Raw genomic sequence first — 21,740 nt, 5'->3', positions numbered from 1 at the left:
GCTATAGGCAGGTCTTGGCTGTACACTGGACAGTTTGGGAGCGAGAAATAAACTTCTCCCTGTTTAAACCCACATTTGGGGTTTCTTTGTTAGAGCAGCAGAGCCAATATACTAAACAATAGTCCAGCTGAACAGAGGTTGAGAATTCACAAAGGGCCTCCACGCACATGCTCACACGACACCAGGAGTTGACAGATGAGGAATCTGAAACTCAGACCAGACAGTAACTGGCCTGAGGCTGAACAGCCAGGGTGTGGCCAGGTGAGGGGACTTACACTCAGCACCCCTCAACGCCACGCCTCCATTCCTGCTGCCCAGCAGCCACAAGTCCTGGCCCCCATGAGCGTCTGGGGTTTGTACTGTGTGGGGTTCTACCAGCAGGTCACTGGGCCCTGCTGCCCCTCTGCCCACACTGACCTCCAGGGGGAGTGAGCTCTCCACCCAGACAACTCAGCCACTCTCCCTAATTCAGACTGAGACCCAGCTCCCACAGCAGAGAGACAATCAGCCACCTCACAGGGCCTTTGACTCACCGCATCTTCAAAGAGCTGAGGCCTCTCCCTACCCTTTCAGGATGCAGAGGGATATAAAGGGACAAGAGTCAAACCTTGATGCCACAATGTATTTCTGGATGGGTGCCAAGAATGCCCACTGACCTCTCCCTATTTTCTTGGTAGAGAAACTGAGGCCTAGAAAGTATAGCCACAAGGCCCTCAGGTGAGTCCCAGAAAGCTTCTCAGGGATGCAGGGATAAATGCCTCCCCCAAGGCCCCAGTCCAGCCCAGCACATACTTGGTGACATCTGGGGCTGAGGTTGGACGCACAGTCTTCCTCAGAGCCTCAATCCAGTTCCTCCGGATGCCCGAGGTCATGGCCGACAAGGTATAGACAGCATCTTTGGTCTGCAAGTCCACCCCACAGGTAGGTTGCCACCTGGCCAGCCCCACAGCTCTCCACCCCACTATGGACCCCAGGGATGTGCCCTTCCTTCCCAGGCGGGTATCTAAGGTCTTGCATCTGGAGGAAAGCGGGAGATGCAAAATCTCCCCTCCACTAGCCTTGGAAGAGCCCCGTGTGCTCCAAGATCTCTCCAACATTTAAACCGCCCTGCCAGTGATATCCGGGATCACCCCAGATGTGCTAAGTGTTGGCAGCAGAGCTTCTGACTGGCTCTGAGGATGGGGTCTCTGGGTAAATGAGTGACAGGAACCAGTCTGGTGAACCATGCTCCACCCTAACACCTCCTCTGGGGGCCCTCCAGACATGTCGTCCCCCAGCCTCACGTGGATCTGGAAGCCATAGTTGCGCTGCACTGCGTACTCGGTGACGTCCGTGCAGGAGCGCAGGTCAATCTCACCGTCCAGCTCATCAGCCTGCAGTAAAAATGCTCATGATGGTCCATGACCTTCGGTGACCCACCTGAGCCCCTCAAGCCCCCCACAGGGTCCCCCAGCATCTGATGGGGGCAGGAGCCCTCCCACCTTGTTGTCTCACCTCCTCAGCAGTGGAATCTCTGTAGTACTTGAGGCTTGAATCGGTCAGCACAAACCAGTGCTTCTTCCACTGTGAAGGAGAGACGGTGGTGAGCAGGGGAATGAGTTTGTCTGTGAGCTATTCTGCGGGTGTCCTGGGCACTGCCAGGTCAACTACTCTGCTCACAGCAGGGGCCTGGCACCCTCATCTGCCCTGCTGAGGGGCAGGGGGCAAGGGACAGAGGACAGTGCAGAGTCACAAAATCCACATATGAAGTTAGCCCCTCCATTTCTTCTCCAAGCCTCAGGAGCAGCATCTGTGAAATGGGTCAGCTTCTTCTCAGTAACCACACCCTCCCTTTCTTCCTGGGAGCCCTTCTCTGATTTGTTGATACTTCCATATGCTTCCTGATCCTTTTTGCCAAGATCACCAAAGCTCCTACAAGCAAATCCAGGGCAGTCCAGGAAGGGGTTGTGACCTGTGTGAGGTCATTTGCCTAGCAATTCAGGGACCAGAACTTCAGGTCTTTTTCCATACTCTGCCCCTGAATCAATCACCTCAGTGGCCAAGGACAAGTCTCCCAGAAAGCAGGACTGGAAGGGGGGCCAGGGAGAAGCTGGTCATATATTCTGTTTCTTGCTCTAGGTGCTGGTTATATACACGCTCAGCTGTGAGAACGCACTATCTGTATATTTATGATGCGGTCGCCTTTCTGAGTGCTCCTCTCTGCTCCAACTGGGGTTAGGCTGGCAGAACACATACTAGAGGGTGGGGGCATCAGAGCAGCCTCATCTGAAAGTGCCAAGCTCAGCCCACCTCTGGGTTTCTGGCCATTCACCGGAATGCCAGTCGAGGTCCACCCACTGCCAGGGTCAGTGCATGTCACCCAGTCCCTGGTCCTCCTGGGGCTCCCCTACATCACCAAGCCCAATCCATACTGTTTGTTATTTCAAGTGCTTAGTTTTCTTTCCTCAAGAAGATGGTAAGTTTTCAAGGATGTGCAAGGAGGATACTTTCTACTTCTTTTCACACTGCCTCCCTGAAGACAGAATTTTAGCATCAAAGAGACCAAAGTTACAACTATTTTATCCTTTGCTAACTGTGTGTCTTCAGTCAAGTGTCTCGACCTCTCTGAGCTTCAGTTTTCTGACTTGTAAAGGAAAGCTAATAAGAAGTCCCTAAGCTTCCTAGTGAGGTCAGAAGTTCCTAACTCTTCCCGGAATGTCTCTCCTGGCACTTGGCATAAGATCAGGCACTAGGTTGTTGGGGATTGTTCTGAGAGGCTGGCCCTCTTAGAATGACCTTGCTCTTCCTGAGTGGCCCAAGTTACTGCTCAGGACCTCAACTGTCTCTCTGTAAAGCAGGGCATGGGTTCTGTGCCAAATGATCTATTTGGCCCTTCCAGGCCTAGTCTATGACTGCCTGAGATGGCAGCTGGATGGAAATCCAGGGGCCTCACGTGCCCTGAGTTCTAGGCCTGGGTTTGCTCAAGGTGCTGCTAGGCCTGGAAGAGATCAAAGCCCCTGTGGGCCTGTCTCCTGTCTGTGCAACCAAGGGATTGGGCTGGCTGAACTCCCAGGGCCCCTCCACCTCGGACATTCCAAAATCCTGTGAAAGAGAATGAGTAACGGCCAGTTCTGGGTGGAGCCCATAATCTCTGCCCTCCAGAGACCCTGGGTGGGGAGGCTGAGAAGGGTCACTGGCGGGGTTCCCGGCCTTGTGTGAGGCTGGAGCTCAGCCACCAGAGGACTGGCGAGCAGGCAGCGGGTACGGAAGGCCGTGGGCTGGAGGGAATAAAGCATGTGGGGAGGAAACACAATGAGATTCCCTTTGGCTCCGAGCCCTCCTCGGCATGCGGGCTGCATGCAGACCCAAGCTGCGGGCGCATGCAGGACCCAGGCAGGGTGATGTCCTCTCCCAGGCTGAGCGGGCAGGAAGCCAGCTCCAGCTCCAGCCTGGCAGGCAGAAGGGTAGAGCCGGTGAAAGGCTACTGTCCCTTCTGATTCTAAAGATGCACACATTAGAGAAAGGGAAGGGTTATTAGCTGAGGCCCAAGTAGGCACTGGGGGCTCTGTGGGACACTTAACATGCTTGACCTTTGTGACTCTGTTATCCCCCCTGGAAAGAACTATCATTATCCAGAATGCCCATTTCACAGATGTGGCCACCGAGGTCAGAGGCACTGTGACTCGACCAGTGGGGCCCCAAGTTGGTGAGACTTCAAGAAATGTGCTCTGAAGCCCACTCCCAGGGTTGAGGGGAGCTGCATGGCTGAGTCTTTGGAAATCTGCATGGCTGAGTACCTGCTTCAGGTCAGGTGATCTCTGTGAACCCTTCCATCCCAGACCCTTGGATACTCAGCCAGGGTTGTCAAGAGGCGGGAGGGCAAGAGGCTCTTGGTGAGAGGAGGGGATGGGGTGTGGGGCATGAAGGGCCAGGAGGCCTCCAACTCTGGTGACCTTTACATACTGCAGACTGCTTCAAGAGTCTGAGATGCCCTCCCACCCTCACAGGCCGAGGCCTTCTTTCCAATTGGACAAGAAATATCCCGCCCTCACTCCGGCCTCCATCTTGGACTCCCTCCACCCAGAAGTCAGAGTCTCTAGAAGGCTAGACAGGCCAGGGAAGCAGCTCAGCCACGGACCGCCCCCAGGAGCCTCCAGAGCACTGCAGAAAGCCACACTGCCCCCGACCCCGGTGTCAGCCCTCCTACCTCTCCAGGCTCGTCCAAGATAGACATCCATCCCTTCTTGAAGTTGAGCAGATCGGGCTATGGGGAGATGAGGGGGCAGATGAGTCAGGCCCTGTGGAGAACCGGGCCTGGGGAGGCAGGGCTGCTGCCCATCCTGCCCCCTGCCCCTGAGGCCTGAAAGACTGAGGTCCTGGGAAGCCAGGAGAGAGGGCTGATGAGGCCCAGGCGGCCCACAAGAAAATGCCTTAATGCTACTACCCACCCACAACCCACTCAACCTCCCATGGTCCAACCAGCCTGCCCTTCCCTCGTCTCCTAGAGACCCTGAAAGATGGAGCCAGGCCCAGGCTACAGTCAGAGACCCTCTGGTCCCCCCTAGATCTATGGAAGGGGAGGTGGTACCTCTGTCCTGGCAAGGCCTACCTGCTGGGTGCTGCTCAGGGGAGCACGGCCCTGGGATCGGGGGGCTCCCAGCTGTAGCATATTCCCCAAGGGTCTGTGAGCTAGGACCCCCCCACCTAGCCCTAGATGACAAAGCTGCTCATCCGGGCCTTTTCTCTGGCCAGGCCTATATGGTAGGTGCCAGCCATAGACCCTCCTTGGCTGCTGGGGAGACCTCTCTCTTGTCTAAGTCCCAGTCCCCCTACAGAGTCTCATCTCCTGCCCACTGGCAGGGAGAGCAGGGCAGACCAGGCTCCAGGGCAGGCAGGAGGCGGCCACCTGTTGCCATGGCTCTGAGCCCACCTATCAGCGGCTGCATTGCAGCCTCACCAGGCCAAGGTGTCTGGTTGCGTGGAGGGAGCGGGTGGCACGGCTAGGTGGGGTGGGCGGCGACAACGATGGCAGCTGGAAACCTGGAAACTGGAGCCACCTGACTTGGCCACCTCCCCTGACCTGCCTTCCTCTCAGGGAGCCCCATTTTCCTCTTCCTCAGGTGGAGGAAGAGGCCTGAGAGGGACAGGGCCAGCAGCCTATACATCCTGAGCCATCCCTAGCCATGGCCTTGGGACCGAGGCCCCTGGATCTCAGCAGGCCAGCAGCCCTACCCGGTGTCACAGCCCCTCCCTGCATATCTGCCTGAGGGAAGGGGCACGGGCTCTGCTCAGAACTGGGAAACCCCGGGCTGGGTTCACCTCCTCTGCTCTCTGTTCTACCCCACCCTGTTCCTCACATGTTGTGGAAGCTGTCCTGGGTGGTTCCAAGCTAAGACTGAAGACCGGTAGCCATGCTCAGGGTCACCAAGTCACCTGGGTCTGCGTGCAGACTGGGACCTCCTGGGGCCCCATGGTCCAGCATGCTGTGGCCCCAAGGAAAACCTGCTGAATAAATATCCACCTTCCTCAATGTCCCTGGTCTAAATTCCTGTGCCTTGGGGTCAGTTCCTGCCCCATCCCCAGCCCTGAGGAGTCAGGCTTTCTGGAATGGACCATGGAGCTGGCATCACAGTGCTGACCCAGGGGACAGCCCCTAGGAAGGACGAGCAGATGACCCAGCCAACTGGAATGAACCGAGCTGGGGCTGGATCAGTCCTGGGCTTCCAGAGGCTGAGGAAGGGCTCCTCAGCAGGAATGACAGGCTGGGACCCCAAGGGCTGCCTGGGAAGTGGGGTCACCACGACCTTCCTAAGTCACATCCCTGAGCCCCACTGCCTCCTGCGGCAAACGATGGGGGGGCCCTGCCCTCCCCCAAGTTCTATGAGAGAACCAAACGGGCCACACATAGATATGTTAGTACACACACCCCACACAACACGTCCCCATGGAGACCTTGGGGAGGGGAGGCCACCAATGTGTTTTTAAACCCACTGGCAGGAGACGTCCTACTGTTACCTGGGAACCCCCGCCAGGAGTCAGAAGTTCTGATAACGAAAATCTCTCCTGCTCACCTTCACACGTGGCTCCGCAGGCCCAGGCACCTCTCCTCCGCCTGCAGGAAGCTCCCTTTCTCCTTTTTCCCTTCCCGAGCACTGACAGGTCCTCACAGTGGGCCCTCCTTCTTTTGGCCACATGTGAGCACTGCCTCCTGCTCACCTAGACCAGTGACACAGCCTCTTATAAGCACACTCCAGTCAGGGGACCCACTCAAAAAGGCCTAGAGTCACAGGCCTGCCTAAAACCTCCAGGGACAGCCCCAGGTGGAACAAGGTCCAGCTGCCTTGGGATGGCCGACCCCTGCTTAGGAGGCCCCATGTTTATGTCACCACACATCCTCTCTGATCCCCAACACATCAGGACTCGGGGCCTCTACGCACGCCTGTGTCCTTTGCTTGAAATGCCAGGCTTCCTCCTCCTTTGATGAGGCAAACCCCTTCTCGTGCCTTAAGATCCAGTTTAATTGCCAAATCTGCGGCCCCTTTCCCAGTACACACCACACACCACACCGGAATACCTCCCACCGCCTCTGCTGCATCTGTGATTATCTTGAAGCCATTTATTTATCCCTTGCAGGCTAGACTAGCAGCAACTCGGTCAGGGACATGTGCTGTTCACCCTCCAGGACCCAAGGACTCAGGGAACAGTTGTAGAAATTTCTTTCTTTCCTTCTTTCTCTTTTCTTTCTTTCCCTCTTTCTCTCTCTCTCTTTCTTCTTCTTTTACTTTCCTTTTCTCTTTTTTTTTCAGCACTAGGCATTGTTCTAGGTTCTATGCCAAGAATTCAGCCATGAACAGTGGCCCCTGCCCTGGTGGAACTCAGGATAGAGACAGACAATAAACAAGTGAACAGGTATATAATTTGATGCCAGGCAGCGGCTGGGGAATGAAGCTCCAGGAACAAGGCTGCAGCCAGCCAGCTAAGGTAAAAGGAGGTGGAGCAGATCCTGACTCCAGGCCCAGCTTCCTAAAGCCTCTAAGCATTTATCCATTCATGGCACCTTTGCCACTTGCTCAGGTACAGATCCCTGAGGCCAGGGAGATGGGGCCAGGAGAAAGGAAAAGTGTGTGAAGAAAAAATAGGAAGGACACCAGCCTGGAGCTGGCTCAGGTCTGAAGGCAGCCAGGATGAACCCAGCAAACACTGTCAAAGGTGATCGTGAGCCTCCTCTCTGCTCGAAAACCTTTCATGGCTCCCCAGTGCTCCTGATAAAAGCTCAAGCTGCTTTTCCTGGCTTTAAGGCCCTCCTTCCCAAGTCCCTTCTCTATATTCTCACCACTCAATTCCCCAAACATGGCCACCAGCCTCTGTCCACACTGTCCCCTCCCCAGTCCATCTCCACCCGACAAAGTCCTACAGTCACAGGAGGACGTTTCCCTCTGGAGGCCCCCTCCCACCAGCAGGGATGCGCTACCTTCCTCCAAGCACCCCTTCGTGCTGCTTCTAGCAGCCTTACCCTTTTTCAGCATGTGCTTCCCCAGCAAAGGCAACTGTGTACATTTCTTATCTCATCCTGAGAGAAAACTGGGACAGCCCTGGTTACAAATTCTGGCTCAGCCAGGTCCCAGCTGTGTCACCTGGGGCATGTGACTTCACCTCCCTACACCTCATCTGTTAGATGGAGAGTTTCCATCAGCCTTCAAGGTTCTACACTGATAATGTGAAAGCACCCAGTTCTGAGCCTGGCAGGCACCCAGTCGGCAAGGCAACCACTGCCCTGCCCCCACTGGCCTGGGGAGGGGAGGCCAGGACACTGACTCAGCTCCTCCCCCCCACATCCCTCTCTACTCCAACAGGGGAGGCTGCTGACGACAGGAAGGGCCAGCAGAGAGGTGGCAGGATGTGCAGAGGCTGAGGAAGTCCAGGCAGTGACCAGGTCATCACACTCATGGGGGCAGGGGCCCCTTGTGCAAACCACTCCCCACTCCATCAGCCCAGCCCACTCCTCCTCAGGGTCTCCACTCAGTTGAAGAAAGGGGACACGTGCCTGTGCACACACACCCTGCTCAACTCCCCAACCCTCCTCACCAGGCTGTCAGAGCCTCCCTCAGGCATTTGCCAGAAACCAAAAGCAGTCCTGCCACTCCCTTCCAGAACCTCACAGTCAAGGGGCCAGACTGACTTGGAAAAGGGCTACTCCTTCCCTTATACTCAGGGTCATCTCTGGCAACAAACCAATGCCCCTCATCAAGCCTCAGTTTATCCCACTGTGAAATGGGGATAATGGTGAACTCAGCGCAATGTGATAATTAAGACTAACAGAGCTCATACTAATAGAGCTTGGGTAGGGCTCATCCCCAAGAGAAAGATAAATCCCTGCTATCATGTCCCCCACTTCCAATGCCCCACCCAAGGTCCCAGCGCCACTGCGAAGTGGTAAGCCCAGCCTGGGAGAACATGGTATACTGCTGTTTCAGAAGTGTCAGGACGGGCTCCGGACAGGGTGGGACGGGGCGGCCTTTTATCATTCACCCAAACTCCGACCAAGCCCACACCAGCGGGCAGCCTTCCCAGGCCCGGATCAGCGCGACCCATTAGAACCAGGGAGAGCCTCTCCAGCCCCCGGCAGGATCCAGACCGAGGCCAGGCCCATCTCCGCTCCTTCTGTGACCCAGAAACTTGGGAGACCCTACGGATCTGGCAGCTGGGGGGAATCATCAGGTTTTCACTAAGGGGGACTGGAGGGGATATGGGAAAGGGCCACCCCGAATCCGTCTGTGATTGGTCCCGCTAAAGTGAGGGGGTGGTGCCTGGGACCGAGAGTTCCCATCACCTCTCAGGTCACCTGGGCTCCTGGCCCGGAAAGGTGAGGAGGCCGGGGGAAGGTGAGGCAGGACGGCCGGCCCGTGCCGCTGGGGTCGCCCTGTCTTCCAGCCGAGACCTTCTCTCGCCTCCGGGAAGTGAGGAGGGGACTGCCCAGGAGGGGAGCGGCTCGGCTTGGCTCCGGCTGGGGCCATAGCTCTCATCCCGGCCTGGGGCGCAGAGGGGCTGCCCCCCGGGGGGCACTCACCGTCATGGCGGCACCCCGGGGCGGCGGGAGCAGGAGGCAGGAAGGTGGAAAGGGCTCTCGGGCCGGGTTCAGCGGCGCGGGAATCCCGCAGCCGCCGCCCCTCTCGGCCGCCCGCCGCCGCTCCTCCGGCCCTTCCCTTCCCCGGCGCTGTCCCGGCCCCTTCCATCCGCCCATAAAACTTTTTTTTTTCAAACTTCCTGGGAGGATCCGGGCGGGCCAATGGGCGGCGAGGAAGCCGGGACAAACAGCGGCGGGGGCCGCGGACGGGCCAATGGGAACGCTGGAGGGGCAGAGGGCGGAGCCTGCCGCGACGGGACGGGTGAGCGGGGGCGGTCCCGGCGGGCGGATGGGGGTGGAGGGAAGGGGAGGCAGGCCAAGCTCTGGCCTCCGGCGCTCTGGGAGGAAGGAAGGGCCCAGTGTGCAGGTGACTCGGTCGGGCCTCGGCGCGGGAGTGCGGGGTGGGGGCGGCCGGGCGTGGCACCCTCGTCGCCCAGCTACGGCTCCCCGCCCCAGCCTCCAGCCTCCAGACGGGGCGATGGGTCCATTAGGGCTCGGCGCCTCGGTTTGATGGCTACATGGGTAAAGCACTCAGTAATACCAACTCAGTGGGTCCCGCCCGCCGAGCCCAGCTCATTAGCTGTGTAGTCGACTTTTGTCCTTACCATAGACCGATAGAGGGGGTTCTTGTCTCCATTTTACTAATGAGAAAATAGAGGCTCAGAGAGGTGAGCCAACTTGCCCAAGGTCACACGATAAGAAGAGACGGGATTCCTAGCACGTAATCGAAGCACAAAGAAAAGTTCTGGAATAGTAGGGCCTTCTCTAAATGCCCCCTCCTCACAGGGGGTCTTTCCCTGCTTAAGAACTTCATTTTGGGTTCTTGGGTGTGGGCTACACCCGTTTCTTACTTTCCCAGAGCACTTGTTGGTTTGTAACAGGCCTTTTGCCTGGAGGAGCTCCCCTAAACCCACAGCTGAGGAGGGGCTGTGGTGGAATTTGTTGCTATATACATATGGTGGCTCATGGGGCATTGTGATTCAAACCTTGTGTTACCTTAAGCAGGTACTTAACCTCTTTATGCCTCAACTTTGCCCTCTGTAAAATGGGATAATGCTGTTATCTCACAGGGCTGCTGTCAGGATTAAATGTTAATTTAGGCAAAGCACCTAGAACAACCCCTTCATCCCTAGTTAGCTATCCTTAGGTAGGGGGGCAGGGGAGCTTGGAATAATTACCATTTCAATGATTCCACCATCTCAGTTTAGGGTTCAAAATTACTGCTGTCATGGGATGGGGAAGGTATAGCTCAAATGGCACGCACGAGGTCCGGGGTTCAATCCCCAATACCTCCTCTAAAAATAAACAATAAAGCCTAAAAAAAAAATTATTGCTGTCATGATTATAATTAGTATCGCCATTTCACAGATAAAGAAATGCAGGCCCAGGGAGCTGAAGTTTTCCTAGCATTTCCCACTGGAATTCTCTCCCCCACCCTGAGGAATGAGGCCAAGGGTTAAGTCCACCTTCCCCTGGACACTGGCCTTCTGGCATCCCCGTGCTGTGTTCCCACCCTACCCCTGTACCTCACTCAGGCATTTGGTCCTTGGGAGAATGAGTGAACAAACAGAAGACTTCATCTGCTACCAATGCCCTTGCCCAGTTGCATGGGCACCTGACAGTATCAGCCTCATTGCTGGTTTCCTGGCCTCTGGAACTCCCCTTCTAGTACCCTCAACACAGTGATCAGACCACTCCCCTGCTCAAAGTTCTCCAACCCTTCTCCAATGCTGATAGATACATTTTTGTGCCAGGCAGTCAGTGTCTGTTACCGTCTGGCCCCTGCCTGCTGTCCATCATTAGACACACACATTTCACATGCTAGGGAAATACTGGACTACTGGGAGTTTCCAGAATAAGCCAGGTCCTCTGTACTTCCCTAACTGCCGTGTCTGGAACACTTCCCTTCCTGTCCTCTTATGCCCCAACATATGCATACTTCAGTCTCTCCTTCCCCTCCCCACAAATATTTGTTTGCCTGGAAAATTCCTCCTCACCCTTCAAGTCTCAGTCCAAAGGAAGCCAAAGTGTCCCCAGCAGAGACTTAGAATCTCCTTGCCCGGGACTGCGACATTAACTCCCTGCCTAGGGCTCCCTGCAGCTCTCAACTCAAGTGAGGACCACACTGGGTTCTAATCAGCTATGTATCAGTGTCCTTTTACAAACTGTGAGCTCCTTGTGGGCAGGGCAGGGAAAGAGTGGTTTTTGTCTATATCTTGGAGGCCCACCCAGGGCCTCAGCCCATATCAGCTCCTTGATTGGATTAAGGAATGCGCAAATGAAGCAATGACTCACTTACTGCAGCTTGCCTTGGTAGGACAGAGATGGTACAGCCTCAGGGACCCAGGAGTGACTTCTTAAACAGAGCCACCAAACTTTGGGGTGATCCAGTCTCAAACTGTTACTCTATTGAAGATAACAATGTGAGGCTCAGAGAAGGGAGACAGTGGCCCAAAGCCACACAAGTTAGGGGCAGAGACAGAACTCAAGCCCAGGCTTCCTGGCTCTTGACATTGGACTAATTTCACTCTCCAGCCCAAGGGATGTTTGAAACTGCTCTAAGTAACTGTCTGGAGGCTCCACTGCAGTTCCATCTCTCAGCTCCTGATTTTCCTCATTCCTAGATGAGAGAACAGCCGCAAACTCATTGACCTCAGTTGCCACATCTGTCTAATGGGAAAATCCGTGGAGATTCTAAGGGCTGCAAGGAGGACTCAGCAAGATAAGGATGCACAGAGGTGGCGGGGGGGGGGGGCGGTGCTCTGAGGTACAGCCAGAACAGAGTTCAAATCTTAGCTCTCCCCCTTGTGAGATCTGGACAAGAGTTTCAGTTCCTCATCTATGAAATGGGTAGTATGAACCGTCTCTGGTATGCCTGGTGGTGAGGTGTCAATACCATCAGGTATGCCACGCACTGAACACAGCTGAGCACACAGTAGATGCACAATAAATGCTGATTCTCATCACCACCATCATCATCCAAGAGTCCGTTTCCCTGTTTCTCTCCCCCTCCCTCCAACCAGGGACTTACCTGGCCCCTCCTGCCAGACCTGCTGTGTGTTCGTGACCTTTAGTTAGACTAATAAGTTTAATTCCCGCCCATGGCTCAAAGATACTGCCCTGCCCAGATAACCACGTTTGCCTGATTGCCCTTGTGCCTTAACTCCCAAAGAGCAGCAGAGAGGGAATTATGAAGTGGATGGAAGACTGTGTTTGGACGCCTGCCTCCGCCTCCCGCCATCACACCTCTGTGCATCCTGATTTCTCAGCCCTCCCTGCAGTCCTGATCGCCTCCATAGATTTTTCTCCATTAGACAGATGTGGCAACTGAGGCTTGTTGGGTTTGGCTGTAGCCATTCTCTTCTCCAAGAATGGGGGAAATCAGCAAGAGGTTGGCTCCTCTAAACCCTAGCTATGTGACCTCGGGCAGGTCAACCTCACCTCCCTGAGTCTCTGTCTCTGTCCTCTGTAGAATGGGCATACAGCCTAGTGCTGGACCCCAAACCAATGAGGGTATGAGAGTCAGCCTGTCACTGAGAGCAGAGACCCCACAATCCAGCCTGTGGCCCCTGGAGAAGGCCAGGCCTCTTCCCTCCCACCGTGAAGTGGGGCAGGAGAGAGCTAGTCACAGCTGCCTCCCCTCCCTGCCCTTGAGGAAACCCTGAACCAGAGGCCTGAGTGTTTACAGCCCTCTCTGGGCAGGGGATAGGTTACGTAATGCCAGATGTTTGTACAACTGGCTCAGGCCCAGGTCTGAGACACACTTTGCAATCCCAGAGCCCCTCGCAGGCCCTCCCTCCCTCTCCCCTTCCCCCTCAGCAAGGCTCCCCTTGGCCTATTTGCTGATAGGGAGCTTTCAGCTGTGCAGATTATTCAATCATCCCTCACCCCAAAAGCTGAAAACAGTCCAGCCCGGTCCTGAGGTGGGATGTCCCACTGACTTGCAGAGACCACAGGAGCTCAGGGCTCTGCTTCCATCTCTCCTTTCTCCTGTGGGGGCCCCAAATCCTTCCCTCTCAGCGCCTACTCTCTCTTCTTTGACTAATACCAGCCTCTTCCCTCCCCTCCCCTTCTCTCCCCACCCTTATCCACCCGCCCCCGCCCCACTGGAGCCATCCTACCCTTTGCCACCTGAGGACCCCCAGAGACAGCAGGAACGGATTGAACAGCGTGGGACGGTCCCCGGGCATCCGCCATGAGGTCACCAGTCGGCCCTTGAGCGGGCTCCCAGCCTTGCCCTCTGCTGGCCTCTTGTCTGCCTGTCAAACAGGGTCCAGAGTTGGCCCCCAGGTACCTTTGATGGGAGGGGGGAGTCCCTGACGACAGCCCCCCATCCACGCTGCCATGCCCACCTCAAAGGCCCAGGGTTCCCATCTTTCTCCTCTCCCAGAGCTGTCGAGAAAAGAACTGGTTAACTCTTTCACACTGCCTGGTGTTGGTTGAGGGTTCCTGGGGCTCAGCACCCTCAGGGATGTGCACTTCTCCCCCCTAAAGTTGGGCCCCAGGTCGCAGGTGGGAGGGGAGTGCGGACCACAGATGTGTGTTCAGCCCAAATAGGGTTTTCAGATTATTTTGCATTAGGTTTCAGTGTTAAATAATCAAGAGGTTTAACGTATAACTACATATTTCCAGGGGAGGGTAATAGCTCAGTGGTAGAGCACATGCTTAGCACGCACAAGGTCCTGAGGTCCGGGGTTCAATCCCCAGTATCTCCACCAAAAAAAAAAAAAAAAAAAAAGAAGTAACTACATATTTGCAGCCTCTCTTGAAATATCTATGGATGGATGGATGGATAAATAAACAAATAAATAAAATTTAAAAAGATAAAGTAAAAAAGAAATATCTATGGAGAAACTCTTGGCCCCTCTTCTCCATGGCAACAGCCATCTGGGGCCAAGGAGTCACCTAAGGGCCCCTCAGTTCCGAGTCCCCTCCATCTGCCTACTCTCCTCACCTTTGTGAGAGGAATGAGTCAGACTTCTCCAGCTGCACCCAGCAGAACCCCCAAGTGCACCCCCTTTGGAGTCATCCTCATTTGGGGAAACTGAGGCCCCAGTGAAGCAGAGGCATTTGCCCAAAGTCACATAGCAGGTTACTGGCAGAGGCAGGACAGAGCCCAAGTGTCCCAACTCTCCAGAATCCAGAGACACTCTGGAGGTGGGATGTGATGCGTCAAAGCACAGGTGGAGGGGGCTTTTGGGAGAAGGACTGCCCCCACCTTGCCACCACATCCCCATCACAGCCCTGACCACTAGACCGTGGGCTCCACGCTCCAGCTCGCCTCTGGCCCACACTGAGGCATGCAGAAGGTGCTCACTAAGGGTATGTGAATGAGTGAATAAATGAATGGATGAATGAGGCAGTTATCAATTCTGTCCAGTCCAGGCTTCCTGGTGGTGGATTGAGAGGTTTTCCGTGTCCCTGGGGCCCTCTGCATGAGGGGGACTCCTATATTGCTATTTCCTCTTTGTTCACAAAACTCTGGACCCACGAAGTATGAAGAAATGATCCAGAAAGAGGAAGAGCAAAGTTGCCGGAGTCCCTGTGAGAGCTAGAAGAGCCCTTAGTGACCAGTCCCCTGTCCCCTCCCATGTCACAGATGGGAAGGCTAGCCCACCAAGCAGTTAGAATGGTGCTTCCACTGTGGGAGGCCCCGCAGGCAATCAGGGCAGAGCCAGGAAGCAGCATTGGGAGGAACAGGGAGAGCGTGGGTCCCTGGGTCCTAATTTGAGCCCAGCCACCGACTGACTATGTGATCTGGGATGACGGCCCTGCCCCTCATTTCTCCATCTGCACAGTAGGGGGTTGGGCAGAATCCCTGCAGCTCTGACTAGCGGCAGGGCCAGACCTGGGGGCTCCAGGTGGCCAGACAGATGCCCTTCCCACTCCTCCACCCCACACACCCTGCTTCTCAGGAGGTGGCATGGGGAACAGCAGAACAGCAGAACAGCAGAACAGCAGGATGAGGAATGTACAGCCTCAAACAGCCTGTCTCCTCCTCCCCTCCTCCCACTGCCCCAGGCCCTCGGCTCTGACCTCACCTCTCTGGAGGCTGAGGGTGGTGAGAACAGTCTGTTTGGCAGGGAGGGGAGGGGCAGAGCAAAGTGCTCCAGCTGCAGACAGGCCTCAGAGCAGTCTCAGTGGGTCCCACCCCCTGCACACATCTGTCCCGCCCCAAGGACCCTGGAGATCCTCCAGGCCCAGCTGACTTCTGTACCCCCTCGGCCTTCTTCAGTGCTTCTCTGGATCCGGCTCCTGGAAGCTCAACCCCTTCTTCCAGCCTGGCCAGCCCCCCAGAACCAGAAGGACCTTGCCTTCAGAGACCCTCAGGGCCAAACTGACATTTGCCAAGGGAAGGGCAGTGACCTTTTCAGGGCATCGTAGCAAGTTGAAAGCAGAGCCCTGAGCTTCTGACCCCAGTATTGTTCATCCACCCAGGTCCCCAAGCCAGAAGGTGGCCCTGCTGCGCAGCTCCTCAGAGCTCCTCTTCTCAATGACCCTAGGGCAGAGCCAGCCTTGGTGTGGATGACCCCAGAGCTCATCTGAGGATCTCAGCCCACCTCCAACCTGATTTCCCTTCCCTTCCCCTCCCTATGTGCCCACACCCATGACCCAACTACCGAGTCTGCCTGCTTCTGGTCAGTCAGTGAGTCTTGGCCTCTGCTTCGTTCTGACTCCTCGGGCTCCTTAGACTGGAACTGGAGATAAGAAAGAACACAGCTTAGGTCAGGTTACTCCCCAGATTCCATCCATCTATCCAACTTCTTATCCATCTATTCAGCATCTATCCATCTAACATCCACCAAGAATCCAACATCAATAGATCCATGTATCCATCTAACCATCTGAAATTCATCTTATATCATCCACCCACTCATCTATCCAACCTCCATTATCCCAATACTTCCATCCTCAATTTATTCATCATCTATCCATCCATCCTATATCCATGTATCCTTCCTCAATTCATCCAACGTCCATTCATCCATTATCCTTCCAACATTCATTCACCATCCATCATCCATATTCCACAACATTCCACAACATTCCACAACATTTAACATCCATCTGAAAGTATTATACCCAAAATTTAACCACCCATCTGTTAATCATCATCTAAGAACATCCATCTATCTAGCACCCATCATCTGTTCCATTCATCACTCATTTATCCATCCCTCCACCTACCTGTCATCCATCCAACATCTCTTTCTCATTTGTTCAACATACATCATCTATCCATCACCCGTTCACATATCTGTCATCCATCATTCATCCCACTGACCTACCCACCCTCCATCTGTTTCTTACAAGCACTCAATCCATGTATTCACTGGTCAACCACTACTGAACTGAGCACCTCCTTTGTGTCATTCTCTGGGCCAGGAGCCAGAGGTACAGAGATAAAGTAGGTGCACTTCTTGCCCTCATGGAGCTTATGTTTCTTAAGGGAAAACAATTGTGACCAGATGCAGAGCAGCAGAACCACCAAGCCCAGAAGGGAAACATCACCAATTCAGGAGTAGGGTGAGTATTCAGGGGAGGCATCTTAGAACAGAGCACCTGATCTAAGACTTGAATGATGAGCAGGTGTTTGCTGAGTGAGGAGGGAAGGGAAGAGCATACTAGGCAAGGAACAGCATGCACAGAGGCAGGGAGATGTGCTCACAGAGCTCTGCGGCCAGCTCAGCACAACTAGAGGGCAAATCTGGGGTAGAAGGCCAGGAGGCCTTGAATGCCATGCCAAGGAGCCCCAGCAGGACCTCGTGAATGCCTCTGCTGTGTCATCTGTGAAATGCCCTGGTGCTACCATCCTTCCACAGTCACCATCTCCTAACCTCCCAGGGAACCCTGAGCCCCACCACGGAGTAACTCTAGCTGAAGAATCTCTCTGTCCCACCCTCTTCCCTTTGGACCAGGCCAGCCTGCAGCATCCCAGTGTCCACTGGGACACAGCATCTTCTCCTCCCTGAATTGCCTATGGTCCACCTGTCTCCCCAGCAAACCTGACAGCAACCTCTCATGTGGGGCTCCAAATCCCCGGGTCCCCTCTTGGTTATGAGGGCAGGACGAAGCTGGCTCAGCCCTGCATTTCTGGTGTCTGTGCATTGAGTTGATCAGAGGACAAATCGGTAAAAGCCTTAGGGAAATACAGAGCAGGGGGCTCCTGAGTCCTGCCATGGGCTCAGAGGCTCCACAACACAGTGGTTAAAAGCTCGGGCTTTGGAATTGATGCGTTGATCTCATTTCTCTCGACTTATACATGTGTGACCCCTGGCAAATGCCTTGTGAATCTGAGCCTTGGATCCAGCTGATGTACATCTGGCAAAGCACATAAAGCACCAAGCCCAGGGCCCTCCACACTGTAAACCCTTACCTTGGGGAGTACATTGTGGAGATGAGGAGGGTTTGGATGAACAAGCTGGAGGCTCCCCATCACCCCAGTGGTGTCTGTCAGGGAAGCAGTTTGTCCCATTCTACAGGGGAAGAGCAGGACCAGGAGAGGCTAGGTGTCCAAAACCACATGCTGTGTTCCTGGTGAGCTGAGGTCACGCTGTAGGGTGCTGGCCTCCAGGATCCTTCCTACCCGCTATCTTCAGATAAATGCTCTGGGTGGCACTGGAGCACCACTGACTCTGTGATCCCACCCTTGGGCCAAGGAGACAGGGAAGGGACTTAGTGAGCACCTACTGTGTGCCAGGCGCTGGGCCTCCTTTGCACATGGGCCCTCATTTAAGCAGCTGTCTCAGCAGACAATTCAGGCCAGTGAGCATTTATACAACCTCTTCTCCACCTGAGAGGAGCTATAGGGGCCAGAGAGGGGTAAATGAAACTGTCCTGGACTTTAAGGAAGTTGAAATACAGCAGTAGGGTAGGGACGTGACCACACTAGCTGCAGCCCCAGACAGGGCCAGGTAGGAACCACCAGAGGCAACACAAACTAGGTATTGTGTGGCCAGGAGGGGAGAAGCATCTTGCTGGCCAGAGCATCTTGCTTGAGGCCTCAGGGTGATCTGCACAGATAAGACCTGGGATCCACCCCTACCCCAGCCCTTACTAGCTGTGTGATCTTGGGTGAGTGGCTTAACCTCTCTGTGTCTGTTTCTTTATCTGTAAATAAATAGCACCTTTCTCATCAAATTGCTATAGAGATTAAATGAGGAAAATACCATAAAACATTCAGACCAAGGCTTAATACATAGTAAACGCTCAAAAAAGTGCTGGTCATTATCACTGTCCAGTTTGGTGGTAGGGAAAGGTTTTGGACAGGAGGGAGGATTGTGTGCAAGAACTGAGGGGATGCCTTTCCGGGGACACCTGGCTGGGTGGAGCTGACTTTCAAGACTTGGAAATGAGACTGACTTACCTCCCCCAGTGGTGAGCTGGGGCCATCTGCAGGGCTCTTGTTCCCCAGCTGGCCCTTCTCCAGATCAGCCATAGTTGAGGTCTCTGGTCCACCCGTCACTTTGGTCTTTGGCCACTGGGTGGAGACGCTGGCAGGGCTGGGCGGCTGGGCAGAGCTCTGGGGCCACTGCCCAGGGCTGTATCCATTGAGGAGGGTAGCCCCTGCCGCTCCTTCAGGCTGGTTGTGCCGCTCTTGCTCCAGCTCCAGGGTACCCTTCGTGCCTGGGGAAGCTGTGGCCGGGCCACCCCAGTGTCCAGCTGGGTCCTTGCAGGGGAGCTGGGCCTGCAGGAGCTCCAGGAGGCCTTCCCAGTCCAGCCTTGGAAGGCGGGAGGCGAGAGTCGGCTCCTCCGTGTGAGTCCAAGCTCCCTCTCTGGGGGCCCCTAGAAGGCCCACCAGCTCCCTCCAGTCAAGCTCAGGTCGCCTCTCGGGGCCATGCAGGTGTGGGCAGACTCCCTCAGCCCACCAGCCCACAGCAGGGGGTGTCTCAGGCCTCTGGGATTTCGAGAACTCTACTGGGCCTGCCCTGGAGTTCTCTGAGGGGCTCATAGGCTGGTGAGGACTGGACAGCTCCTGCAGGCTGCCCCAGCCCCTCTGAGCTGGCCTGCCAGGGGGCTCCCGTAGCCCATTCTGGGGGTGCTCCTCCCAGGCCTCTGGCTGTCCCCTGTGGCAAGTGGGGCCCCTCCATGTTCCCTCTGGGGCTCTGGCAGGCCCCTGTCTGGGCTCCTCAAGTCCCTGCCAGCCCCCCAGGCCTGGGCCCTCCTCCTGGCTGCCCCAGCCTCTCTCCAGGTGTCTGTGCGGATCCCAGGATCCTGGTGGGTCCTCCTGACTCTGCCACCCTCCTAAAGGCTGCCTTGGGCCCACCCGGCCACTTTCCAGAGGTCTCTCTGTCCGCTGCTCCCTCTCAGAAGTCCTGGCTGATGTCCTCGGGGGCAGTGAGGACCCCTGGAGCCGCCGGTCCCCCTCAGGCCGCCTCTCGGGGCTCCTGGGATGAGGGGGCTCTGCTGGGCTCCGCCAGGCCGGTTCTGCCTGCTTCACAAGGGGCTTGGTTACCTGAGGATGAGGTGAGGGGGTGGGTGAGGCTCCAGGACCTTGGCTGGGTGGTCTCTGTCTAGGAGGACAGGAAACTGGGGTCTTAGCCAGGTCTCAGGGAGATGCAAACTGTGTCCTCACAGCAGCCTGGATTAAAGCAGGTCAAAAAGTACCTAGGGTCCCTGGATGCCCTCCCTGGGGGCAGCAGCCCTTCCCTCTCGCCCACCTTCCTCAGTCGCAGAATGAGATCTGCAAACAGCTGCTCACTTTCCTGGCTTCCCCTCCCCGCAAGATATTGATTCCAACCCAGGCTATCAGGTGCCGGAATTTCCACCACCAATACTGCATCCACTGGGTTGGGCCTTGCCGTCTGAGAGTTTCTTTAAAAATAGAAATGCCCGCCCTGGAAGGGATAGCCCTTAGAGCTGGACTGCTGCATGGGAGGTTTTCTCTGAAAACTTCTCAAAACGGCAGGTACCTAATGAAGGAAGGGGACAGCATGGAAGGGCCATCTTCAAGATGGACTGATTGGGGTCCTTCTCAATTCTGCCAAGAGCTGCTGGCTGTTAGGGAGAGGGGGAAGCTGGACACCCATGATTGGGACTCTGACCCTTTCATAAAGAACCTCCCTTCCCAGGCCCCGCACCTGGCACCTGGGGGAGGGGAGAAGCAGTGGCTCACCCCTTGGGGGTGCAGGGGCCGGGGGTAGGCGGGCAGTGCTCACCTCCCTGCTGAGGGCAGGGCTGGACTGTCTTCGGAGAAGTTGGCTCTGACCTTGGCTGGGCCTCTGCGACCGCCCCTCGTCCCGGGCCTGGAAGGCCCCCGGTGCCTCGGACTTCCTATGAGCAAACGCAGCCACCCCTCTGAGGGCCCTTGGGGTTGTCCCACTCCTGGCACCCCAACTCCTCTACTCCCAACCTCAGTGGAAGAGATGAGGCAGATCCAAGGACCCACAAGCTCATTGAAGGGCCCTAAGTGAGGGAGGATCCTCTCAGGGCCTCAGTTTCCCCTTCTGTAAAATGGGAATTGTTGACACTGTTTTCTTCTACCTGCCTCATGGAGCTATTGTGAAGATGAAATGAAAAAAGGGTGGGAAGGGGGGTGCTCAGCCTTGGCCTTGACCTCCTCCTATCTCATCAGTACTTCCTTTCTGACCGCCTCCCCACCAGCAGCCTTTGGCTCACCCCAGACAAAGGCTTTACTGGGCCCTGTAGGAATTAAGATTTATTGAGCATCCACTGTGTACCAGGCATTGTGCACACATGATCATAATGGCAAAAGTTTACCGAGCATTTCCTATGTCCCAGGCACTGGTACTGTCTCATTTCATCAGCCCATGAGGTGGGGACAGGAGATGTAGAATGCCATGCAGAATGTGCTCCATTCTTTCTGCCCTCTTCCTGTCCATATGGTAAGTTTTAGACTTCTCAGGCTTACCTATGTTTCCCCTCAGTATAACAGGATTCCGGCACTTAGCCTTGAAAACTCCTAGCTGCTGGTTCAGGAGCTCTTAGCAAGATCAGAAGGAAGAAATGTCCTCTGTTGCCCCACAACTCTACAAAGGGCAGCATAAAGCTGTCCATGTGAATGTCATTTCTAAGACACCAAGACTTCAGGCGTTGTTGCCACGTCCTACAAAGATGACCTCTAAGCTGTAGAAAGTCCCTAGTTCCAGCTAGTTGTCTTGCTTAGTAATTGGTAGCTATGACTATTAATATTTAATATAACATCTCTGTTGAAACGTGAAACACCAAACAGAATCTGGGCATATTTCTCCCCTCCTACATGTAAAGGGGTCAAGACAAAAGACCTAACCACTCCACTGAATATTTATTTCAAGAGGGTTTGAGAGTCTGACGTCACCTAAACTGCCAAATGGAGCTGTGTCTCTGATGGCTGAACCAAACCAGGAGAAACCTGAAAAAGATGACCAGGTGCTGAGCCTTGAATAAACCAGCAAAAAGGGAGTAAGAGGAATCTCTACTCAGACCTGAGCAGGGACCCGGGCTCTGTAGTCTGCTGACAGCTTGGGGACTGGGCTGAAACTCTATAGAGGCTTCAGAGAGTAAAACAATTACGAGCTTGGGGTTTGTTCTTGTCTTATGGCTTTTGCCAATGTCATTAGAATCTGATCTATAAAGTGATCTGAGTTTTTAGCAGTTCTTAGCACTTGACTCACGGGGAACCAAAGTCCTCTGCTCT

The 21,740-nt window shown here is 55.2% G+C and overlaps 1 protein-coding gene across 5 annotated transcripts in view; it reads right to left on the bottom strand.

Annotated features, from left to right (window-relative positions):
- Positions 1 to 21,740, bottom strand: part of TRIOBP (TRIO and F-actin binding protein) — a 55,276-nt gene that overhangs the window by 15,835 nt on the left and 17,701 nt on the right. For 2 of the 5 annotated variants that reach the window (XM_032492201.1, XM_032492204.1), the window contains exons 1-5: positions 9,047 to 9,235; positions 4,187 to 4,243; positions 1,495 to 1,563; positions 1,284 to 1,373; positions 793 to 902 (exon numbers count right to left, since the gene is read on the bottom strand). In XM_032492201.1, the coding sequence (XP_032348092.1) occupies positions 793 to 902; positions 1,284 to 1,373; positions 1,495 to 1,563; positions 4,187 to 4,243; positions 9,047 to 9,220 (500 nt within the window). In that variant the 5' untranslated portion in view covers positions 9,221 to 9,235. Of the gene's footprint in view, positions 1 to 792; positions 903 to 1,283; positions 1,374 to 1,494; positions 1,564 to 4,186; positions 4,244 to 4,588; positions 4,818 to 6,050; positions 6,189 to 9,046; positions 9,236 to 15,723; positions 15,802 to 18,470; positions 19,560 to 20,262; positions 20,378 to 21,740 lie in introns of those variants that run through there. The other 3 variants (XM_032492205.1, XM_032492202.1, XM_032492203.1) reach the window with 3 other exon arrangements.

The sequence above is a fragment of the Camelus ferus genome, chromosome 12 (genome assembly GCF_009834535.1).
Source record: "Camelus ferus isolate YT-003-E chromosome 12, BCGSAC_Cfer_1.0, whole genome shotgun sequence".
NCBI classification, from domain to species: Eukaryota; Metazoa; Chordata; class Mammalia; order Artiodactyla; family Camelidae; genus Camelus; species Camelus ferus.
Note: the sequence above shows the minus strand (reverse complement) of the source record. Positions and strands in the feature narration are given on the sequence as shown.